Source organism: Betta splendens, chromosome 13 (assembly GCF_900634795.4).
Source record: "Betta splendens chromosome 13, fBetSpl5.4, whole genome shotgun sequence".
NCBI lineage: Eukaryota > Metazoa > Chordata > Actinopteri > Anabantiformes > Osphronemidae > Betta > Betta splendens.
Genome location: NC_040893.2, coordinates 20,664,335 through 20,689,687, shown reverse-complemented (window position 1 = coordinate 20,689,687; position 25,353 = coordinate 20,664,335). Strand labels below are relative to the sequence as shown.

General features: G+C 51.1%; 1 protein-coding gene across 4 annotated transcripts in view; it reads right to left on the bottom strand.

The window, feature by feature from the left end:
• Nucleotides 1–379: 379 nt before the first annotated feature.
• si:cabz01090165.1 (uncharacterized protein LOC100333421 homolog) overlaps nt 380–25,353 on the bottom strand; it is a 116,455-nt gene continuing 91,481 nt past the window's right edge. For all 4 annotated transcript variants that reach the window (XM_041073339.2, XM_041073341.2, XM_041073340.2 and 1 more), the window contains 11 exons: nt 17,935–18,196; nt 17,039–17,239; nt 15,950–16,116; nt 14,893–15,133; nt 13,868–14,080; nt 13,475–13,785; nt 8,682–8,865; nt 8,342–8,579; nt 7,994–8,265; nt 2,378–2,424; nt 380–1,619 (listed from right to left, as the gene is read on the bottom strand). In XM_041073339.2, coding sequence (XP_040929273.1) covers nt 8,141–8,265; nt 8,342–8,579; nt 8,682–8,865; nt 13,475–13,785; nt 13,868–14,080; nt 14,893–15,133; nt 15,950–16,116; nt 17,039–17,239; nt 17,935–18,186 — 1,932 coding nt within the window. In that variant the 5' untranslated portion in view covers nt 18,187–18,196 and the 3' untranslated portion in view covers nt 380–1,619; nt 2,378–2,424; nt 7,994–8,140. The remainder of the gene's footprint in view (nt 1,620–2,377; nt 2,425–7,993; nt 8,266–8,341; nt 8,580–8,681; nt 8,866–13,474; nt 13,786–13,867; nt 14,081–14,892; nt 15,134–15,949; nt 16,117–17,038; nt 17,240–17,934; nt 18,197–25,353) is intronic.

The window sequence follows — 25,353 nt, the reverse complement described above, 5'->3', positions numbered from 1 at the left end:
AGGCAGGTGGGATCGAGTATCAAACTTTTTTCATCACATCTTCTCTTTAAGATGGAAATGAGATGGACTCTATGGAACCACGATTAACTCTGGGCTTGACTTGGCTTGTTTGTGTAAAGCATGAAGCCAAAAGGCTCATTGGTTCACAAATGTTCAACCTTGAACATGAGTCACAGCATGTGGTTAAACTTTGGAGCATAGAAAAGCAGTTCGAGCAGCTCGACCTGGACATGATGGTTTCTGCATGAACCCACTGCTGCCTGGAAAGTTATGAAATGCAACACTGCAAAACAGAGCTGATCATCAGACACATCCATGTGAAATAGGAACATGCAGCAGAGTGTCCAACCCAAAGAGAAGTCGCAAAGTCATGCAAACATTGTTTTCCAAGAAAAATACTTTTTTATTTCTTTATAAATCCACATTATTGTATCTATGAAAGCATAAAATCCCCTTTCGCATGTTGTGTTTTTCTTCTCACTCTGGTCAATTGCTTCATTATATTCAAAGTAAATCATGGGTATCAAACCATTGAACACTGTAGGTGTGTGTTACATACAAACACAGACACTGTCAAAGGGCAAAAGGAGGGGCCTGTGGTGAAGGGGGGGTCAGACAGCGCAAGTTCTGCTGGACCGTCTAGCACGATCTGGAGCACCAGCTTTTAGTATAGGAACACTCACAGTCAACTTCACGTACAGTAGCTCACCAGTGTCAAACATCAGGATCATAATTCACCAGCTGTCACTGTAAACCTGGAGCCAGACACGTTCTTTAAGCTCGGCTTGAATAGATTCCATCTGGTGTTCCTCAAGGCTCCATGCTTGGGACATCAAATCTTTTAAAATACTCTGACAAAGAGAAAACCAATCCACCATCGACGCAAACACACGGATTATTTCAGTGTTTTTAAACCGCTCGCAGCCAGAAAAATACTGGAAAGTCATTGTTTAGTTTTTCATGAAAATGAGAGAGAGAGAAGAAGAGAGAGAGAGAGAGGGGGTGGGGTGGGGGGGGGGAGAGAGGAGCAGGAGGAGGGATCAGCTGGAGACATGAATAAAGTGCCAGAGAGGTTCACTGTTCGGACAGTTCGTTATTACTGATGCTTCGAGAGACAAGACGTTGACAATGTGCTCATATTCTTAGTCCCAACACATACGTGCTCTTTGACTGAGAGTTAGTAGAGAGGTGCTTCTGGAAGTCTGTGTCTCCCGATATGATGCAGTCATAACACTTTTAATCCTTTGGCATATGACTGTATGCTAGGGAAAGAGAGGAGCCACCAACCGCTGATCAACCACGATCTTGAACATCTGGGAGAAAAGCCCTGCAGTGGGTCTCTCCACATCCACGCAAGTCATCAGAGCATCATTTAGTGTCCACACAGGTTCTAAATGTCACATACGGAGCATAAACACAGCCAGCGAGCTCTGGACAGAGGAAGAGATTCCATGTTTGTGTTCTGAGGCTGTGGTTGGGAACCGTCAGTCTGACCTGTATCCAGCGACTTTAATCGCAGCAGTGATGAGACCTTTTGCATATCAACAGGTTTTGCTTATTCCCATCTGCTCAGTAGATGTTCACATGACTTCATGTGATCGTGTTGGCGTTTGGGGCTTCTGTGGGTCACACAAAAAGGCAGACACTGAGTCACTGATTCGATCTTTGGAGAAGAAGATGGCTTTAAATTATTAAAGGCATTAAAGAAACTAATTATGATGAGTACAAACCATGAATTCTGCCTTTCACTGATGTAAAAATACTAATACTGTGATACTGATGAGGCTCTTAACCCCTGAGGTCCACAAACATTGAGCTTGTGGCTTGTTCTATATTTTGAACCTAAATGACCCAAACTCTCTGCAGAGGCCTGGAAGTCAAGACACGTCCCCTGGAAACTCCCCCTTAGATGGTAAAGCTGAGCTTTGGTGCATGGAAGATGCTAATGGAGGAGCTGATGACTGACGATATGTAGACCAGCAGAGACAGGATGAAGAGAGATGTGAGAAGAAGAGAACGATGAGACAGCGATGCAGATTGAGAAGGAAAAGAGAGATAACAAAGGGTGGAAAGTCTTACATAACTGAGCGACACCAATCTGCTGCTACGGGGGATCAGGGCATTATATAATAGGCCAATAAAGAGGAGTAATGTTGTTTACTAAGGCACAGCGATATTTACAGAGCACTTAGAGGCAGACTGACTCCAGGCTCGCTAATGGCTGTCGACTGCCGCTCGCTCTGTGCTGCTGTTAAATTACGCTTCCAGCTTCTCTCCTCTCTCCCTCAAGATCCTATGCTGGAGCAATGAGCTCTTTCCCTCTCACCTGTGTATCCATGTGTGTGTGTGTGTGTGTGTGTGTGTGTGTGATCCTCACCTCCGCCTCTTCTCCCTCCAGCACTGCCAGACGGAACGTAAGGAAATCTGAAACAAAGAATTGAGAGGATTAGGGCTCATGTCTGTGGAGTATGGATGATTGGATGATGGATGGATGGATGGATGAATGATGGATGGATGGATGGATGGATGGATGGATGGATGGATGGGTGGATGGATGGATGGCTGGATGGATGGATGGATGGATGGATGGATGGATGGATGGATGGGTGGATGGTGGATGGATGCATGGATGGATGGATGGATGTATGGATGGATGGATGGATGGATGGATGGATGGATGGATGGATGGATGGATGGATGGATGGCTGGCTGGCTGGATGGATGGATGAATGATGGATGGATGGATGGATGGATGGATGGATGGATGGTGAATGGATGGATGGACGGATGGATGAATGATGGATGGGTGAATGATGGATGGATGGTGGATAGATGAATGATGGATGGATGGATGGATGGATGGACGGACAGATGAATGATGGATGGATGGACGGACGGATGAATGATGGATGGATGGATGGATGGATGATGGATGGCTGGATGGATGGCTGGATGAATGATGGATAGATGGATGGATGGATGGATGGATGGATGGATGGATGGATGGATGGATGGATGGATGGATGGATGAATGATGGATGGATGGATGGATGGATGGATGGATGGATGGATGGATGGATGGATGGTGAATGGATGGATGGACGGATGGATGAATGATGGATGGGTGAATGATGGATGGATGGTGGATAGATGAATGATGGATGGATGGATGGATGGACGGACAGATGAATGATGGATGGATGGACGGACGGATGAATGATGGATGGATGGATGGTGGATGGATGGATGGATGGATGATGGATGGCTGGATGGATGGCTGGCTGGATGGATGGATGGCTGGCTGGATGGATGATGGATAGATGGATGGATGGATGATGGATAGATGGATGGATGGATGGATGGATGGATGGATGGATGGATGGATGGATGGATGGATGGATGGATGGATGGATGGATGGATGGATGAGCGTGTTCATGCTAATTCACGTGCGTAGAAACAACGTAGCTGACAGACATAAGGACAGCGATGCAGACGTAGCAGCAGAGCCCATAGTAACTGTCAGCTGTTATCAGTTTTCTATTTGCAGACTCCTCGTCTTCTGGCGTCCAGTGATCCCTCTCTCCATCCCTCCTCCACCTCCCACTCATCCTTGAGTCTCTTTATCCCTCCATCGCTTGTTGTCAATACAAGTGTCTCAGGGCTCAGTGACTCATCTGTGCTTCAGCTGCTTCTCTCTTGTTTTTCTCGCTGCCTCTAACTAAATATAAGTCCTTAATCCTCCCTCTGCCTCTCTTTGTCTTCTTTGGATATTTCCCTCCTCCACCCTCCGCCCGTCTGTCGTCTCTCCCTCTATCTGCCCTTCTGTTTTTCACATACACCAGGTGTTTTCAGAAAGAGATTAAACTGACTTCACTGTGTTTTATTTTGTTTACGTTTGCTTTAAATTATATTTAAAGTCCTTGTGGAAAAATCTTATATGAGGACAAGGCAGAGTTGGGATTTCACTGCCCAACTGTTACATGATTTATTCCGAGTTGTCACAGAGAAAACGGTTTCATTTAATCTCTTTCCAATTATAACTTGGCTTTTATGTTTGAAGCTTCTGCAGCGAGAACAAGCACGAGAAGAAATCAAGCTTTACGTGTGAGGACTGCTTGTTTTCACCTCAGATCAGCTGATTGTTGGTCTGATGTAGCCAAAGCTGGGTGGGAACAAAGACGGCTAAAAATGAATGAGCTGCAGCAGGCGCTGAACAGTGACGGAGCTTCAGCTTTGCTGCTTCCTGACATCGCTGACAAACAGAAGGTAAACCAGAGGAAACCAACACTATGAGGCCAATCAAATCCTTTTGTGTTCACATTTTTCCTCATTTCCCCCGAACCACGAGCAGCCTGTGGCTGTGAATCCTCCCACTCTCCCCGGATACATGAGGGTAAAAATAAAAGCGCAGTACTCGCTGCCGTGACTCAGCGCGGCCACCAGGGGCCGCTGTGACTCCAGCCGGGGCGGCGCTCCCGCTGCTCGGTGCCAGGCTGGGGTAATAAAAGCCCAGTGAATGAGGCCCTGATGCCTCGTGGCTTAACAGTGATGCTATCACGGTGTCTGCCCGGCCTCCCAGAGAGGTGGGACACTCAGATTGCATTGGAAGGAGCGAGCGTGTGCTGAATTAATGCGTGCCTTTCTCTGGGCTGTGAGGCTGAATAGCTTGTGTGCATCTGTGTGTGTGCACCAGCCAAAACTCCCCTTGGATTTTGCTGAAACATCTGAACATTTGTGTCGTGCTGGACTCTTTTGGGTGCTGGGTGTTCACCAGGCTTTGTTCTGGACGTCTCCATCTTGGTTGGTGCTGGTTGAACTTTATCTGCTGCGCGACACTTTTAAAATCTAGTTTCTGACCATCAAACGACCCTCTCAGTTCAACCAATTAGTAAAAGTTCATCTACTCCAGTCCAGACATGATGCACTTTACTACTGGTTTACCACGTCTGCTGAAGCTCCATCCAGGCAGGGGTGGGACCTTGTTTTGATAGGCAGGGCATGCGGCCAATCACAGACTAGGACACAGAGACGCCTGCAGCGTAGTGGTAGGAGAAATGAGCAAACTGATCAGGTCCAGCACCGTTACTAGAAAAGGTCATTGGGTTTTTAAACAGGCCCCACGGGTCAGAACCAGACGGAGTCGGGTTCCTGGAGCCGGTGCGGTGGCATTTCAGCAGCGATGCGTCCGGCTGACCAGCAAACACCAGCTCGGCTCCCTCGGTCTGGGAGGAAGCCGGTGCATCGGGATCGCTGCTGTTTGTGTGTTTGCGTGGAACATATTAAACGCACAACAAACGGCCTGAGGCCCAGCAGACAAATGTACTCGCTGTGTGTGTGATGGGAGGTGAGGCTGAGGAACAGACCGCCATCAAACGGAACCAGATCACAGTCGCTCTCTGTGAGACTCCAGGCAGAAGATCAGAGCTCGTCTGGGTCCAACGGAGACGTTTCAGTCCACACCCTCAGAGCAGCAGAGGGTTTATTCCAGACGTGCCAGATGTTTAAGGCACCGGAGCGGGAAACAGCAGCCGAGCTGCACACGCCGCGGGAACGTGACGCTGCACAGATGAGCGTTCGCTGGTGACACGTCCAGACATCACTGCGCTCCATCCACATCTCAGGCCACGTCTCAACTCACACACAAGGACAAGACGCCTCACACACTGTGTGAAAGGAGGAAAAACCCTGAGGGGCCTCCACAGAAACCTCGTGATAGCGCGGACGTCTCCATTTGAGAGGGAAATTGGTAACAGAAATATCACAGGATGAAGAGAAAAGCTACGGCGGCGGGAAAGTAAAATAAAATGACCTTCAACTCTGAAATGAAAGAAACGGAGACGAGAAAGGAAGCAAAACAAGTCATTAAAGCAGAGAAATGACCACAGGGAGGAAGGGAGCGGGTGAGGGAGGAGGCGCCAGGAGGCCACAGACAGAACGTGGCTCAAGAAGCTTCATGAGATCAGGCTGAGATCACAGCAAACCCAAGCAGCAAGCTGCTCCATCTATGCTCCATCACTGTCTCTGCTCCATCACTGCTCCATCACTGCTCCATCACTGTCTCTGCTCCATCACTGCTCCAACACTGTCTCTGCTCCATCACTGCTCCATCACTGCTTCATCACTGTCTCTGCTCCATCTATGCTCCATCACTGTCTCTGCTCCATCACTGCTCCATCACTGTCTCTGCTCCATCTCTGCTCCATCACTGCTTCATCACTGTCTCTGCTCCATCACTGCTCCATCACTGTCTCTGCTCCATCACTGCTCCATCACTGTCTCTGCTCCATCTCTGCTCCATCACTGCTTCATCACTGTCTCTGCTCCATCACTGCTCCATCACTGTCTCTACTCCATCTCTGCTCCATCACTGCTTCATCACTGTCTCTGCTCCATCTATGCTCCATCTATGCTCCACCACTGTCTCTGCTCCATCACTGCTTCATCACTGTCTCTGCTCCATCTATGCTCCATCTATGCTCCACCACTGTCTCTGCTCCATCACTGTCTCTGCTCCATCTCTGCTCCATCACTGCTTCATCACTGTCTCTGCTCCATCACTGTCTCTGCTCCATCTATGCTCCATCTATGCTCCATCACGGTCTCTGCTCCATCACTGCTCCATCTATGCTCCATCACTGTCTCTGCTCCATCACTGCTCCATCTATGCTCCATCACTGTCTCTGCTCCATCACTGCTCCATCACTGTCTCTGCTCCATCTCTGCTCCATCACTGCTTCATCACTGTCTCTGCTCCATCTATGCTCCACCACTGTCTCTGCTCCATCACTGCTCCATCACTGTCTCTGCTCCATCTCTGCTCCATCACTGCTCCTTCACTGCTCCATCACTGTCTCTGCTCCATCACTGCTCCATCACTGCTCTGTCCCTGCTCCATCACTGTCCCTTCACTGCTTCATCACTGTCTCTGCTTAATCTCTGCTCCATCACTGCTCCATCACTGTCACTGCTCCATCACTGCTCCATCACTGCTCTGTCCCTGCTCCATCACTGTCCCTTCACTGCTCCATCACTGTCTCTGCTCCATCACTGCTCCATCACTGCTCCATCACTGCTTCATCACTGCTTCATCACTGTCTCTGCTCCATCTATGCTCCACCACTGTCTCTGCTCCATCACTGCTCCATCACTGTCTCTGCTCCATCTCTGCTCCATCACTGCTCCTTCACTGCTCCATCACTGTCTCTGCTCCATCACTGCTCCATCACTGCTCTGTCCCTGCTCCATCACTGTCCCTTCACTGCTTCATCACTGTCTCTGCTTAATCTCTGCTCCATCACTGCTCCATCACTGTCACTGCTCCATCACTGCTCCATCACTGCTCTGTCCCTTCTCCATCACTGTCCCTTCACTGCTCCATCACTGTCTCTGCTCCATCACTGCTCCATCACTGCTCCATCACTGCTTCATCACTGCTTCATCACTGTCTCTGCTCCATCTATGCTCCACCACTGTCTCTGCTCCATCACTGCTCCATCACTGTCTCTGCTCCATCTCTGCTCCATCACTGCTCCTTCACTGCTCCATCACTGTCTCTGCTCCATCACTGCTCCATCACTGCTCTGTCCCTGCTCCATCACTGTCCCTTCACTGCTTCATCACTGTCTCTGCTTAATCTCTGCTCCATCACTGCTCCATCACTGTCACTGCTCCATCACTGCTCCATCACTGCTCTGTCCCTTCTCCATCACTGTCCCTTCACTGCTCCATCACTGTCTCTGCTCCATCACTGCTCCATCACTGCTCCATCACTGCTTCATCACTGCTCCATCACTGTCTCTGCTCCATCACTCTCTGTCTTAGTGCCTGTTTCACATCTTTATTTCCACCCAACTTCAGTGAAGGCCTCTCTTTCTTCCCTCGTGTCTGGCTGCTGAGCGGGAGGTGGGCTTCATATTCTACTGACTTCATTCCACAGCCGCTGCTGCAGCCCAGAGCTCCTCCACCTTCGCGGCGTCGTTTGCAGCTACTCACCCGCGGCAGCAGCTGCTCCTCGGCGTAAGGTGGAGTCTGGCTTCAGGCGCCAGCGACGAATAAAAACATAAGAAAGTGTCAGGTGGGGCAGAGTGTGAGTCTGGAAGTGAAGCCGGGGCCCAAACGGCCGTGGGACAGTTTCTTGTGCTATTGTGAAATGGCGTCATCGTCTCGCGTTGGATTTAAGTCCACTACAGTTGTCCCTCGTAGAGAAGCGCCCGCTGTTCCATCAGTGGACGCTGACGGCTGAGAGTTCTTATGAGCGACTCCACCTGGAAGACAACAGGGTGGAGTCAGGCTACCAGCGGGCGGCAGGCGCGGTCACACCTTGTCTGGGCCCTCGGTTACCTTGCACCGCAGAGGAGGAGGACGGAGGCAGCACCAGCGCGCCTCCGCCTCCGCCTCCTCCTCCTCCTCCTCCTCCTCCTCCGTTGGTCTGGGAACAGACGTGGGCGTGACGGGCAGTGGCCTTCTGTTTGTAGTGGTTACTGTGCAGCTTGTACTTCATCAGGAGGATGAAGATGAAGACGAGGACAGAAGCTACAATGATCCCACCGATGATTATGATCATGGTACCACCCAGGAACTGGCGAAGAAGGAGAGACTGACAGTTAGCAGTCATTCAGCAGGTCGGCCTGTTGGGCCTCGTCTCTTGGTGGATGTTGGTGATGCTGCTCTCTGCACCAACCTGGTCTCGTATGGAGTGGCAGCGCCCGTACTCCGTCTCCGTGCTGAAGGACACGCAGCCCACCAGCTTGGTCCCGGTCAGCGCCGTCATCCCGTCGTCGTACACGGCCAGAACACACAGCTCGTAGTCCCGCGCCGACGCCAGGTCGCTCAGCAGGAAGTACTTGTGATTAGCCGGGATCATTCTGCAGGAGAGAACACACTTATTAATTTCATTATTTAGCTATTTGTGATGTTTTGTGGAGTGAATCCACTGCTGTAGAGCCGATGATATCTGACGCTGGAACCAAACCTTGAAATAAAAGGATTGGATCAGATTGTGGTTTTAGACACTGCACCGGGCTCCTGTCCCGTGTTAACACGTATCGACTGATTCTGAATCTAGAATCACAGAGAGCGGCAGGATCGCTTTCACCTTCCATCCATCCAGGCTCGGTTCTTAACTGAGAACGTACAGAAGAGAGAGGAGCCAGAAGCAGGAGAATCCGGACTGACGAGTCAGTGAAATGTGACCATGACACACGAAGCGACGTCGCTTTTAACCAATTCCGGCTGCAGCTGTGGATCTGTGGTCACAAACCGGGCCTTCAGCTCAGAACACCCAGTCACTGAGCGGGTCCACACTGGCCCGTTCCAGCTGACACCTCCTCCCCCGTTCTCCCCTTCCTCCCCTTCAGCTCTTCCTCCCACACTCGCCTTCTTCTTTCCTATTGATAACCACAGATGAGTCGAGGTGAAAGTATGGAAATAGAAGGGGAATGAAATTCTCACTGTGACCTTGCGTCTGTGTCTATTTTATACCTAAAGCATCTGTGAAGTTGCCTTTTTAAAAAATTAAAGCGAGAGAAAATGACAAGTGCTGTCGCTGGGACGCTGGACGATGTGTTCTCGGATCTTAAGACCACGCTCCGGAGACCACGTTTAGCTTCAGCTTCAGCTAACACGCATTTGTGCCTTTGGAGGCTCCAGCACCAGCCGGGTCGATGGTCAGAACCACTCTGTCCCTGCTCCTGGGCCGGTGGCACAAACCTCCCGGAGGAACAAGGTCTGTAGCTGCTCAGCGTCACACGGCTCCGACTCCACTTTATTAATAGACCACTCAGTGCTGAAACTAATCTACACAGAGGAGCTCGAAACCTTGGGACGGGTTCACGCCTGACTTGAACCCGAGTGGCTGTTACTGAGGATGGTTCATTCACAGCTGTTACGACAGACGGAGACGAGACACGTTCAGACGCTGCAGCGACGGCTGAGGAGCTCACGTCAGGAGGAGCGCTGCATTATTCAAGGCCGTAAGTGACACAAGCTGCCACCGAGTCGTTTAAGAAGCAAATATCCTGCATGTTCCCTCATTAGCATTATGTCGGAGCGTAAGACGACGGGAGGCTGAGTCCTGAGAGTCCATGTTTGCTGGATGGAAGCTTCACACAAAGGCTGGATTCTCCCACTGACCTTCATTTGTTGGCAACTAACTGTCAGGAAATCAAACCTGCAACAGACTAAAAGACGGAAAAATTCTAACAAAGTTAAGACAGTTTGAACAGAACTTAGTCCAAATCGTCCAATTAATAGCCAAACTTATCATAACGAACATAGAAATCAAATCTATGATGGTTTGTATCTGACAAACATCTGGACGCAGCAAAGTGCTTTGGTCTTTATGCCGTCAGGAGTCGCACCATGCAGGGGCACAACCTCTAAGCACTTCTGATGGAGAACAGCCTGATGCTTCACACATTAGCACCAGATCAGTTCTATACAAGTACCTGAGCCTCAGCACGACCTGCAGGCTGTTCATTAAAACCCAACATTTGCTTCAGCATTTTCTCCTTCTCCCGGAGCCGCCGTCAGCGCCGCTGAGTTCAGCCAGTACTGACCGGGACGCTGCTTCATACGGGCCGAGCTGTAACTGTCACCTCAGCTATTCCACTGTTCCGATTCCAGCGTGAGGGCAGCAGAGGCAGAGCTAAGGCAGTCAGGCAGCTCATCAGTGGAGACAGAACCAGGGTTGTGGAGGGTGGGGGGTGGGAGGTGGGGGCAGACTTTCCCAGGGCGCCGGAGACCTCCACCTCTGCTGGCCGTCAGGCAGCCTCTGAGTGGTTCTGAAACTAGGCCTCCATCCAGCAGAACCCTGATCTGGTTCTGCTGCTGCGGGTTTGTGTCTCAGTGTGAGCAGTGACTTTGTTTTTTCAGAGGTTGGCCCAGTTCACAGCCTCCATGTTCCTCCGCTCAATTATTATTCCACCGATAACATCTCTCCCCCCTCTGCCTCTCGCCTCTCCCCCCTCCGCCCCCACCGACTCTCTCTCCCTCTGCCTTTTCGTTACAGGCTGTTCTCTCATCTGTCTCCATCATTATCGGTCCTAAAATTAGTTTAAGAACCACAACAGGCTCTGGCTCGTCTGACTCGCTGCGGTTTTAGCTAACTGTTGTCTGAAATCAGAGCAGGTGGACGGGTAATAATTACTGATTATAAAGACGCAGTTCAACCTGTTTGTCTGATCAATCTAATATTTATGATACATTTTAATCAGCTTCTAGGTGAAAATCTGCCTGTTCAGGCGTTTCATTTCACGCGTCGTCACCCTCCTGGATGAGCAGCGGTGCTCAGTTTAGAGGAAACCTTACACAACATGGTTATGTAAGAACACACAGCGAGGGCAGGGCACCAAGCTCCGGGCCGAGCCAGCGGGAGCAGCTGGGTCAGAACCACCTCAGCGTGCAGGACCTGAGGCGGTCCAGAGCACCGCCTGCTGGAACCAGGCCAGAACGAGTCACAACCAGCAGGACAACGCAGCTTCAGACGACAACGAACAAAGCGTTGCCAGGGCTCAGTCCACAGCGGCACCATCGGAGAACAGGTCCATGAGATCCAACACAAGGCGACGTGACGAGATGAGACGCTGACGCCTCCAACTGCTGAGTCACAGGCTCCTGCTGCATCACGGCCTCCTCTCTGGAGACGCTTCCACACTCAGCAGGAGGACGATGACAAACACCAACACGTTCTCAGACTGATAAAATAGCTTTCCACTGCAGGAGGACGACAATACTAAGGATGCTGGGATCAATGCACTCATTTCCTGGTGCTCTCAAAGGTTCCTCTCTCTGGACCGTGGGTTTGTCTGTGGGTGAGACGGAGCTGAAGGATGAAGCAGAACACAGATAAACGCTTGCTTCCTCGACTCCCGACCCCAGCAACTGTCGTCTCACAGCTTTGGTTCTCTGTGGTTCTGCCAGAGTAGCTTGTTGAAACCCAAAACTGGAACCTCAAGGTTTCACTAATGTTCTGCAGTAAGAACCTAAACTGAGCTGAACAGAAGATTCTTCCTTGTCAGCGCTGAGATGTGAAGATGCTCCAAAGCCAGCGTCCTTCAGTTACTCTGACTTCCCTTAGAGCAGTGAACGCCTCCTCAGCCTCCCTGCTCCCGTTTAGAGGCTTCAAAGCCAGAAGAATAAGGAGCAGAGAGCGGCAGTGACCACGCTGAAGACGGTCCAGGTTCAGGCTCATCAGCAGTTCTAGAGCAGAACCCAGTGACGCTCCACACAGCACGGTTTTCACGTTCCTGTGTGTTCATCCTCTCTCAACACAGGTTCAGTGACTGAACTGAAAGTTTGCTGCCGGAGCAGTTCTGGCCCAGTTTGAGCTGTTTGCTGACGAAGCATCTTCACTCAGCGAACTCAACGTGGGCTCCAGCGCAGCTGGGTGCAGCGAGGCCTGTCGCAGTCTGTCCACGTTCTCCAACGCCGTAACGCAGCCAGCAGCTCACTGCTTCAGTTTGGACCCGTCCGTTTGGACCATACACACTTGACCAATGCCGTTTCCAAACTGAGGCCAGAGAAGCCACTCGAGGGCTCTCGGGCTTCAGCTAAAGTGTGAGCCGAGGCTGTGAACACATAAACTGTCATCTGTCAACCCTCCAAATGCTTTGAAATAACAGCCAATTATGCATTCTGAACGCCGTTGCTAGGTTACGGCTGCTGAGAGGCTGACGGGACCGTGCAGCGGTCACTCGGCGGGCGCCGTGGGCTGATAGAGGCCTGCACTCAGCCACTTGGCAGCTTCAGCCTCAAACACGCTCTGAAACCCACATGTGGTGATTGGAGCCGAGAGCTACGCATGCTAACGCTCCGAGAGGCGACCTTAACCTACAGCTTGTTGACTGGTGCCTCCAACACTTTTCTCTATTAGCTGTGAATCAGGCTCCTTTAACTCCACTCACACATGGGAGCATTAGTAGCACTAAAACCTCGGGAGGCGTCGGCTCCGTCTTCTGTGTGGCCGGAGGTGCTGGAGCTGGAACGTGTGGTATGTTACTGCATGGTGTTGGGCTGGAGGACACAGTGAGAGAACAGCTGGAGCAGCTGGTTCCAGTCTGGAACATCGTTCATCCTTAAACGCTCATGGCTCCAGAGTCTTTAAAAGCCCTTGAGCCGTTTGTTCCAAAACGCTCCCAGTCACTGTATCAAACAACAAAGTGATGGGGAATAATTACAGATTTTCCTATGACCTAATCTCAGCGCGCTATTTGAACACACTTAAATCTATGGCATGTCAATTTAAAATGAAATCCATTTGTCAAAGTGTTCAGCATCCGTTTGAGGAGGCAGCAGAGGAATGTAATCAGCGGGAGCCGAGGCAGCGGCGCCGCCGCCTTGTGCAGCCACGCTTGGGCCTGATGCCTGTGTTTGAGCGTTGCAGGCGGTGGGTCAGGAGGCAGCGGCGGTGCCGCACACTGATCGCTCCCGGCTCCTCCTGCTCACGACGTGTCAGTGAAGCATGGTAAGTCTCACCTGTATATGAGGATGTCGTCTGTGGAGCTGTTGTACTGGATCTGGTACATGCGGACCCCTGGGATGTGGTTCTGCGGGGGCCATCGGATGGTGGCGGAGCTAGACGTCAGCTCCGACACGCTGACCCTCTGCTGCTCGGGCCGGGCGTGGCCTCCGCTCACGTTGGACTTGATGGACGTGGGGATGTCGGACGGGCCCGGGTCCAGGTCCAGTTTGGGGTCAAAGTGAGGAGAGGGGTTGACGACCAGCTCGACAGGAGCCGTGGCCTCTCCAGCCGCGTTGGACGCTATGCAGGTGAATTTTCCAGAGTCCTGGAAAAGACACAGCTCGTAAACGGAGGCGCTCACGCCAGACTCTGACCTTCACAGCATGGTAAAAACCATCCTCCCCCACCTTCACGGAGGCCTTGAGGATGTCCAGCGAGCCGTTCTCGTAGCAGATGGTTCTGGACGTGTTTCCAATCAGCTTTCCATCTGGGCTGACCCAGTGTGTGGAGGGTTCTGGGTCCCCGATGGACTTGCAGCGCAGGCTGACCTCCTGACCCTCCATCACAAACATCTTGGATGTGTGACGGGTTATCATGGGCGGCTCGCAGACGAACTCCTCCTGTTGGAGCCAAGCACATAAGTCACTGTTGACCCGAACGGACCGGACCGGACCACAGCACAGCACAGCACAGCACAGCACAGCACGTACACAGCGACAAGACGTCTCCTCCTCTTCGCTGGACTTTTGGCAGCAGCTCTGTTGTTTCACATGAAGAGTTTTTCCGCTCTTGCATGATTTCAAACCCACCCACCGGCACCTACAGTAAACCCGTTCAAGCCCGTTCAAAGCCAGCCCAACCCTGGTGGAGGCGTTCTGGGGCTTGCTCATCACTCCTATCACTCCAAACCTGAGGTGATCGCTGGCCGCTGCAGCTTTACAATAAACCTCCTTCTCATTAAGTTACAACTGTGAGTATTTAGTAGTGGTTTGTGCGAGAGCCTCCATCTTTGCTCATCTCATGTCTGATCTGACGGATCAGCGGGCGACAGATCAGTCCTTCTTATTTGCTCTGTGAGTATTAGCGGTGGAGGTCTCCTGATCCACCTTCTTACAGAGAACTGGTCTCAGGGGAGTCCAGCGCTCTTATGTGAGGTCAGACTAAGGTCTGTATCATCACCTCAGCCCTTCGGCTGTGGAGACGCCCCCTGCTGTGCTATTCTAACCCTGTTTAAGCCTGTGAACTGCTCCTCAAGGCTCCGGCAGCGAGTTCACAGAGTCAGGCTTGGTTTTACTCAGTAAAAGCCCTGTTTTGCGCCACAGTTTAGTTTCAGGCTGTGTACATGTGTGTTGCAGAACATGTCCCTGAACGTCTGTTTGCTTCCACGTCGCCATCGTCGTTCGCCTTCATTGATATTCAGACGCGGACCAACCTCTCTGATGGTCCAGAAGTATTTTCCGGCCAGGTCTTTAGGCGAAGCACAGGTCTCCAGGTCGTCCTCCCTGGTGAGGCGGCGGAGCCACACCAGCTCACAGTTGCAGTGCAGAGGGTTCCCTCCGAAGCTCAGCACCAGCGCCGTCAGCGGAGAACCCTTCATCTTGGCGTACACTGGGATGCGGAGGAACAGCGGGTCAGGAGGGATTTTCTTCAGCTTGTTGGACGTCATGTCCAGTCTGGAGACATAGAAGCAGGCGTCAGTCAACAGCGCGCAGGGATTCTAGCAGACGGATCCGATGCTGCTTTGAGTAAATCACTGCACAGGTAATGGGTTCGTAGTTACTGATGCTGATGACGGTTTGTCCACAGCGTTGAGCAGTGACACACAGAATAAGGCTCAAAGCACTGGGGCCACGTCTCTGGGTGATAATGTAAAACCCAGGTTTCACTGTTGTCAGCAACAAACACAGAAAAGCCTATGTTTCCATTTTTCCCTTAAAGTCACTGCAGAAATATTCACAACAGCGATGACTTAACAAGAAGTTAATGGCTTTGGAGAGCAGCGAGCATGTCGCACTTTACACATTTCAATTATGTTCCTTCATGGGCAGCAGCACTGAGGTGTATTAATGTGAGTGAGCTGGACCTGAGCACGGCCGGAGCCAGAGGAGCAGCAGCTGGGCCACGTTTAATGGCTCCGGGCAGAAATAAGCCATTAGAAGCTTCTAATAAATGCATGGCTGTTCATCCACCGCCTGCTTCTCCTTTATGTGCTGCTCACTGGGCCGTAAAGGCCAGCTGATTATTGTTAATAGGGTTCAACTGCTACCTGGTTCCAGTGTAACAGAACAAAGGCCCAACTTTGCCGGGCAGAAGGTCAACGACACGCGCCGCTGCAGGAGGCCCCGCCCTCTTTTCCAGCTCTGAGGACTGAGGAGCTGCTGTGGCTAAGCAGGATATCCCACGACCGGCCTCCTCTGTGACGGAGGTGGTCTAACGTTCCTCAGCCTCAGACTATGTGCAGGATCCACTCAGCCCTCGCGCTGCCTCACCTGGCAAGTTTGTGCAGGTTGGAGAAAATTCCCTCAGGGACGCTCTCTATGAGGTTGTGGTCCAGGCTGAGGGTGTTGACGCTGACCAACAGGGCGATGGTCTCCCAGGGGATGTCCACCAGGTTGTTGTAGCTCAAATCCAAGTCCTCCAGGGTCTCAAGGAAATCCTGCAAAGAGAGGAGAGCCGTAGTTTAAAGAGCAAGAACACAGAATAAGAAAAAAGGGTCAAGAGAAACAAAGGTAAAGACAGACATGGAGCAATGGAGGAGCAGCGGCAGCAAGGGAGCTGTCGGAGCATTGTGCTTTTTCTAATTGCCACCGTCGCCATAATCACTACACGGCTGAAAAGCCACGACTCAGCACACGAAGAGGCAGCAGCAGCGTGAGGGGAGCGATAACAGCCTGTTGATCCGTCAAAGTGTTGTTGTTGTTGTTGTAATTGTTCTCATTATTCACACAATCAGGACAATGTTTGAATGTCACAATGCCTCAGTTTTCATTACAATAATCGCTGCTTTACGGCCTCAACAACAAAGCCAGTCTCATTTCTCAGCAACAAAAGAAACATTTAAAGAGACGCGTGAGCAGAAAATCAGGCCTGAATGAAGACCAATGACGCGCTGCGTCCACTTCTGTGAGTAATAGAAGTGACTCGTATTTACTTTGAGGGAGAACGTGTAAAGTTCTGAGTTCTGGGATTCACCACATTCACCAATTCCAACACAGTGCAGGTGGAGGAAACCCGAAGACCTCCAGCTGTGTTGGAGTCTGTTACTGATGGAGGAGGGGCCGTCAATGTTTGTGTGATGAGTCAATGCTGGCAGCAGGTTGGACGCTCGCGGGAGCAGTGGAGGTTCTGGATTGGATTTGGTCCAATTTTACTTTATCTTTAAAAGTGAACGAGAACTGGTGGCTCTGCACAGCTCTGTCCGTGTGGGGTTCTATGACTAACTTCCTCATGTCCCAGTTTCTTCTTCTTCTACTATCAAATCTAATTAGTGGAGAACACGAACCCTGCGCTGATTGTGTCCTGGAGCAGGCGAGTGACGCTTCTGGCTCTGGTTCTGTCTGAGCCCAGTTCAGCGTTACCTGGAAGGCGCCCTCTGAAATGCTGTGCAGCTGGTTGTTGGCCAGGATGAGGTGCCGCAGGTTCACCAGCCCCTGGAAGTGGGCGTCGTCCAGGACGGTGAGGCGGTTGGCGTCCAGGTGCAGCGCGTGCAGGTCCTGGAGGTCGGCGAAGGCGAACGGCCGGATCTGGCTGATGGTGTTTCTGCTGAGGGTCAGATGGATCTGGAGCGTGAGACAAGCAAGCGTTAGAATACTTCAGCTGATGCCTTCAACTGGGACTGTTTAAGACGGAAAATGAGCTCTGAATGCAGCCTTGTCTCCGCGGTGTGTGTGTGTGTGACTGAGGAAGCCTCCAGCTGACACGGCTTCTTCTGTGCCTCTTAAATATTATGCTGCCGCTTCTCCACCTCCGCCACATGATTGCGATGGAGGTAATTGGTGGAATGTGTGCGACGCCACACATTCCACCTCAGTCAATATGCTGCGTTGGAAGGAGCAGATGTTCCTGAATGTGTCCTGAGCTCAGCCTCGATGAAACTCTCCTCGCTGTGTTGGCTTCAATTATGTGTTTCTGCTGTGAGAGGTTCACACGTGTGCGTGCGTGTTCCTCAGCGCTGAGAGCCAAACACTTTACTGTCTCACAATCAGCCGTGATCTGACGGCTTTGATTCATTTCAGAAGCCAAGTGCTGCTGTTTTACTCTAATGAGCCCGAATCTAACACACGTCTCAAAGCGAGTCGGACTCCGTGGCCGGAAACGGCCCAGTTCATGATGGAGACGGACTCCATGAGTTCATGGGGAGGTGGTGGACTCCAGGACGCGTTCAGAGGCAGGTTAACGCGCTGTCAGCGGATCGGACACAACAAGGCCGTCGGAGCTGATTTATCTAAAGGCAGCTTCGAGTGTGAGCTCTGACCAGACTCGTCATGTTGGCGAAGTCGCGGTGCCTCAGCGTCGTGATGAAGTTGTCCATCAGGCGGAGCTCGGCCGTCTGCCGGTCGATGTTGGGTGGCACGAAGAGGAGGCCCGTCTTAGCGCACAGCACAGTGTAGGACGGCAGCAGGTTCTGGCAGGTGCAGCGCTTGGGACACAGCATGGACGAGGAGCAGGAGGACAGGACGCAGAGGAGGAGAGGCAGGAGCCACGTGCACGAGGAGGCCACGTCCATGGCTGCTCACCTGCAAACACAACACACACAGTCAGCCGAGGGGGCGGAGGAGGTCGCCGTCACGGGACCGATGTGATCCCAGAACACAAACCATGCTCTAAATGGAAGGATTCCTCCCCATTCAGCTCAACAGCCACACGACCGCAGGAGGAACACAAAACACACACTGGGAATGAAGGGAGGCTGCACAGGCCTCAGCACAGTGTGAGGGAGCAACGGAAGGAGCTGATCAGGCATCATCACCACGTGTCAAAGCACCACCTGAAGCTCCCGACGCAGCTTTGACTAAATCACTACAGGACGAAGGCCGTCTCCTGACGCAGGCACTGGTGAAGAAGAAAGGAAAGGAAGGAGCGACACGTGAGGCCCCGGCTCTGCCTCGTCTTAACCCTCGGCTGCCTCGAGTCTGAAGAGCCAGAACACATTTCATTTGTTTAGTCAGGGCGCGAGGGAAATGCAAAGCGGCCCTTTTTCAGACTCCAAGCACCTCTCCAGCTCTGTCACCGTCTCCGTCTTTTCATCACTCTCTCCACTGAATGTGCTTCTCATTTCAGCTGCATCGCTCTTTTTATCCGTGCGTCCACTTATCTGCCGCCTGCATCCTCCCATCATGCCTCTCTCTCCCCCTCTGACAAGCAGACACAGCTTCATTCGTCTCGGCCTCATCCTTCCACCTTCCATCGTCACTGTCTCTATCCGTCCCCTCCATCTGCTTCTCTATTATCTCCTTGAGATCATTTATTCCTGCGGCTGCTTTTCTCCTTCACTTCACTCTTTCCTGTGTTTTACTGTGTGTTCCCAGTCCATCTCCTCGTGGCCGTTTCAGATCAGACCCTACAGATGAAGGCTGCCATGATGCTTAACACGCTGACTCGTGGGCCTGTCTGTTAAAACAACCACAGGTACTAACAGGCCCGTCATGGGAGTGGACCCTGGGGACGTTCTGTCCCTCAGCTCCACTGACCTGCACATTCACTGTGTGTGAACAGGTCCTCGGTGGTTCCTTTCACCTGAGCGGGTGAGGCTGAGGCTGTGGAGCTGCTTCTCTCCTGTGTTTGTCACTATAATGAGCTACGGCTGTGCTTCTGTGACCTGCTGGTTTACACAGAGTTGCAGAACCGCAAACATTAATAGTGCAACAGAGGAGAAGTTGAATCCACACGGATCGGACAAGAGCTACATGAGCATCTTTTACCTCAGTGCCCGTCGCACAAATTCAAAAGCAGACTTACACAGAAAGCAAATCATCAGAGGGATCCCACAGGAATAAGCAGAAGCTCCAGGCAGTGGAGGTGCCAGCTAATTATTCCAGCTGACAGACAACAAGGAGCTGGCAGAGGGAGGAGAGATGGTCAGACGGGAAGACGAAGACAGGAAGGAAGACAGCGGAGGGAGGGATCCATTAAACACACGAGTCAATAGCAGCATGTTCACTTTCCAACCATTTGGTGGGGATGTTGAGCTGCATGAGGCCATGGATTCAGGACCAGACTGGCAGAAGGGGGTACTGCCCAAATCTACGTCCTCCTTCTGCTGTAATCCAGCAGCACCTCCCTTCAGTGTTACAGTAGATGCCTCAATTATGGTCGATCAGCGACTGAGCATCTCATTCATCAGCAGGTTCAAACTCAGTGGAGAACGAAGCTCATCTCCAGCAGCAGCAGAACGAAGAACTTCCAGCGACCCTGCGCTGATGCATCTGTACATCAGCATCAGTCACTGTAACATGTTCTAGTCATGTTCTAGTCTAGAGTATCTGCCTGTAGGCTGGAAGCTGAAAACTGAGCTCCTCCTCCAAACATCTGACGTCATCACGGACTACTTTTTTGATAAAGCTTTTTATATAAATTCAGTTGGAGTCTTCACTGCAGTGAAATTGTCCAAATGCATGGTTTTGTCCGGAAGGTTCATGTGTGTGTGTGTGTGGCCTTGGTTGTGAAGCGCTCGGCTGTGTCCCACACCTGCACCGAGCCTCAGTATGAGTTTGTGTTGGTGCCACGTTCACGACCCCAGGATGTAAAAACCAGCGGAGGGACAGTGGCTAATGACAGTGTGAGATCAGGAAGGTTCAGGACCCCCCGGTGACATTATTACACCATCTCCAGCATCAAACAACAAGCAGGATACATCAGCTCACTAATGTCACAGCCCAGCGTTTGGGCCACACAAAGGTTTGATCAGGACGAAACGAACCTTTAGTGATTCGTAAACTAAAAAAAAAAATGAGCAGCAGATGAGAGATTAAAGAAAGATAAAAAGATTAAAATCCACATTTTAGGAAACAACACTACACCTGTTTCTTAAATAGGCAGAGTTATTGTTCTGTGTCACACACATAGTATATCAGGAGGAAATCAACATGTCAGCCTTTCCAGCATGCATCAGGACCAATGACATCATCACCTCATCATTTGCTGACTAACTGACTCATGGTTCAGCATGACTGCGGCCAGGCAGACCCGGGCAGTGTCCCAGGGTCAGGCACCCGCCACCTGAAGCACCTCTGAGGCTGAGGCGTTTCTGAGGCTGAAGCACCTCTGAGGCTGAGGCGTTTCTGAGGCTGAAGCACCTCTGAGGCTGAGGCGTTTCTGAGGCTGAAGCACCTCTGAGGCTGAGGTGTTTCTGAGGTGTTTCTGAGGTGTTTCTGAGGTTGAGGCGTTTCTGAGGCTGAAGCACCTCTGAGGCTGAGGCGTTTCTGAGGCTGAAGCACCTCTGAGGCTAAGGCGTTTCTGAGGCTGAAGCACCTCTGAGGCTGAGGCGTTTCTGAGGCTGAAGCACCTCTGAGGCTGAGGTGTTTCTGAGGTGTTTCTGAGGTGTTTCTGAGGTTGAGGCGTTTCTGAGGCTGAAGCACCTCTGAGGCTGAGGCGTTTCTGAGGCTGAAGCACCTCTGAGGCTGAGGCGTTTCTGAGGCTGAAGCACCTCTGAGGCTGAGGCGTTTCTGAGGCTGAAGCACCTCTGAGGCTGAGGTGTTTCTGAGGTGTTTCTGAGGCTGAGGTGTTTCTGAGGCTAAAGCACCTCTGAGGCTGAGGCGTTTCTGAGGCTGAGGCGTTTCTGAGGCTGAAGCACCTCTGAGGCTGAGGCGTTTCTGAGGCTGAAGCACCTCTGAGGCTGAGGTGTTTCTGAGGTGTTTTTGAGGCTGAGGCGTTTCTGAGGCTGAAGCACCTCTGAGGCTGAGGCGTTTCTGAGGCTGAAGCACCTCTGAGGCTGAGTCGTTTCTGAGGCTGAAGCACCTCTGAGGCTGAGGCGTTTCTAAGGCTGAAGCACCTCTGAGGCTGAGGCGTTTCTGAGGCTGAAGCACCTCTGAGGCTGAGGCGTTTCTGAGGCTGAAGCACCTCTGAGGATGAGGTGTTTCTAAGGCTGAGGCGTTTCTGAGGCTGAAGCACCTCTGAGGCTGAGGCGTTTCTGAGGCTGAAGCACCTCTGAGGCTGAGGCGTTTCTGAGGCTGAAGCACCTCTGAGGTTGAGGCGTTTCTGAGGATGAGGCGTTTCTGAGGCTGAGGCGTTTCTGAGGCTGAAGAACCTCTGAGGCTGAGGCGTTTCTGAGGCTGAAGCACCTCTGAGGCTGAGGCGTTTCTGAGGCTGAAGCACCTCTGAGGCTGAGGCGTTTCTGAGGCTGAAGCACCTCTGAGGCTGAGGCGTTTCTGAGGCTGAAGCACCTCTGAGGCTGAGGCGTTTCTGAGGCTGAAGCACCTCTGAGGCTGAGGCGTTTCTGAGGCTGAAGCACCTCTGAGGTTGAGGCGTTTCTGAGGCTGAGGCGTTTCTGAGGCTGAGGCGTTCTGAGCTGAAGAACCTCTGAGGCTGAGGCGTTTCTGGGCTGAAGCACCTCTGAGGCTGAGGCGTTTCTGAGGCTTGAAGCACCTCTGAGGCTGAGGTGCGTTTTGAGGCTTGAAGCACCTCTGAGGATGAGGCGTTTCTGAGGCTTGAAGCACCTCTGAGGCTCAGGTGTTTTCTGAGGGCTGAGGTTGTTCTGAGGCTTTAGGCGTTTTTGAGGCTGAGGGCGTTTTTGATGGGCGGCGTTTCTGATGCTGAAGCACCTTGAGGCAGAGGCGTACGTTTCTGAGGCTGAAGCACCTCTGAGGCTGAGGTGTTTCTGAGGCTGAAGCACCTCTGAGGCTGAGGCGTTTCTGAGGCTGAAGCACCTCTGAGGCTGAGGCGTTTCTGAGGCTGAAGCACCTCTGAGGTTGAGGCGTTTCTGAGGCTGAGGCGTTTCTGAGGCTGAAGAACCTCTGAGGCTGAGGAGTTTCTGAGGCTGAAGCATCTCTGAGGCTGAGGCGTTTCTGAGGCTGAAGCACCTCTGAGGCTGAGGCGTTTCTGAGGCTGAAGCACCTCTGAGGCTGAGGCGTTTCTGAGGCTGAAGCACCTCTGAGGCTGAGGCGTTTCTGAGGCTGAAGCACCTCTGAGGCTGAGGCGTTTCTGAGGCTGAGGTGTTTCTGAGGCTGAGGCGTTTCTGAGGCTCAAATGTTTCTGAGGCTGAAGAGTTTCCGAAGCTGAGGCGTTTCTGGGGCCGAAGCATTTTTGGGGCCGAACGTTTATGAGGCTAAAGTGTTTCTGAGGCTTTCTGACGCTCAGGGGACTTAAGGGCTACCTGGATGGAGACGATCAAGTAGCATCAGAATCTCTCATAAACAGCGAGAATGTGTGTTGGGGTTGTAACCTGCCCGTGGAAGGTCTGATAAAATCTGAAACACTCTGAATGTCACACACAGCACAGCAGCCAATGAACAGAATTTAAATAAGTTTACAAGTTAAATTTGAGCATTTCTGCTGTTTACACAGACGCGTGTTTGTGTGTGATTGTCTTTCGTAGCTGTTGTTGAATAATTTTACATAATCCACCAATGAAGCCAACACAGCGGAAATGAAGCCGACATTTGAAACTGCAATCAGTGGAGTAGGTGTGTGTGTGTGTGTGTGTGTGTCTGTGTGTGTGTGTGTGTGTGTGTGTGTGCTCACAGTCTTATAATTAAAAGATCTTAGACTAAAGGATGAACCAAACAAGCTTCAGAACAACTTTAAATGTTCCAGTCGTGTGTCTCTGTCTGACATTCAAATGTTCTTTTTAATGAACCAAATTAAAAAATTACAACCAGTTCAATAAATCAAAAGGTTTTAGGCAACATTAACGAGGACAAAGCCTCAATCTCAGCCCAGTGACAGTCTCTGTAATGACTGTATGAACTCCTCTGTGTCACCTGACAGCTCCCTCGGTCTCTGTAGCACAACAGTGTGAATGCGAAAGGCTGCTGAAGTGAATGAACGCCTGTTCAGGTGTAAACACATTAACAGAAGGTAAAACTCCAAAACGTGACATCACCAATGCCACGACACAAACAGCTTAGCCCTGTTTTACCAGCACAGGCAACTGTTAAGGAGGATTATCATGTCAAAAGGAAGGAGCAGCGGCAGAAAGAAGGAGCAGGAGGATAAGGAGGAGCATAAAGGAGGAGCAGGAGAAAAAGGAGGAGGAAGAGCACAAAGGAGGCACAGAGCAGCAGCAGCAGCATAAAGAAGGCGAAGAAGCAGAAAGGAGGAGCACAAGGAGCAGGAGGAGCAGGAGAAGGAGGAGCACCAGGAGCAGCAGCATCAGTGTGGAGGAGTAGGAGGAGGAGGAGCAGCATAAAGGAGGAGCTGGAGGATAAGGAGGAGCACAAAGAGCAGGAGGTGACATTAGACATTAGACAAAACTGCTTTTACTGTGACTTTCTCTTTAGTTTTGAACCTGGACATGAACTCATGGTTCTGGTTCTGTCCAGGTCCGTTTGTCTTCCATTTTGGACCAGTGACAGCGACCGTTGTTTCCATGAAGGACGAACGGACTCCTCTGCAGCTGCTCCTCGTCTGCATCGTCCCACCTCCTGCTGGTTTGGATGTCGTCGTTAGTTCATTCATGTTGGAGTCTCAGAATGAATGTGTTTAGATATTCAGACTCTCTCTACTTTGACTGTAGAAGCCTTCTTATCAGTCCAGCTGGAACGTTGCTCTAATCCACGCAGCTCCTATGCAGAAGCCATTAAATATTTTAAAGCTTCTTAACTGATGCTTCCAGTAAACAGTGAAAACGCAGACACTTCATTAGTGTTTAAGATGCTGCCAGTAAACAGTCTGGTCCAGAAGAGCAGAAGAGCGTCCGTTGGTCCGGGTCGATTTCAGTAACAGTAAATATTCATGGCTGTGCTTCAATGTTCAATGATCAGCTCTACAGTGATCAGCTCTACAGTGATCAGCCTTAAATGGATCAGCTTCACAGTGATCAGCTCTGCAATGATCAGCTCTACAGTGATCAGCCTTAAAGTGATTAGCCTTAAAGTAATCAGCTCTACAGTGTTCAGCTCTACAGTGATCAGCCTTAAATGGATCAGCTTCACAGTGATCAGCTCTGCAATGATCAGCTCTACAGTGATCAGCTTCACAGTGATCAGCTCTGCAATGATCAGCTCTACAGTGATCAGCTTCACAGTGATCAGCTCTACAGTGATCAGCTTCACAGTGATCAGCTCTATAGCGATCAGCTTTAAAGTTATCAGCTCTATAGTGATCAGCCTTAAAGTGATCAGCTCTGCAATAATCAGCTCTACAGTGATCAGCTCTGCAATGATCAGCTTCACAGTGATCAGCTCTACAGTTATCAGCTTCACAGTGATCAGCTCTATAGCGATCAGCTTTAAAGTGATCAGCTCTATAGCGATCAGCTTTAAAGTGATCAGCTCTATAGTGATCAGCCTTAAAGTGATCACCTCTACAGTGATCAGCTTCAGAGTGATCAGCTCTACAGTGTTCAGCCCTACAGTGTTCAGCTCTATGGTGATCAGCTCTACAGTGATCAGCCTTAAAGTCATCAGCCTTAAAGTGATCAGCTCTACAGTGTTCAGCTCTACAGTGTTCACCTCTATGGTGATCAGCTCTACAGTGATCAGCCTTAAAGTCATCAGCTCTACATTGTTCAGAACTACAGTGATCAGCCTTAAATGGATCAGCTTCACAGTGATCAGCTCTGCAATGATCAGCTCTACAGTGATCAGCTTCACAGTGATCAGCTCTACAGTGATCAGCTTCACAGTGATCAGCTCTATAGCGATCAGCTTTAAAGAGATCAGCTCTATAGTGATCAGCCTTAAAGTGATTACCTCTACAGTGATCAGCTTCAGAGTGATCAGCTCTACAGTGATCA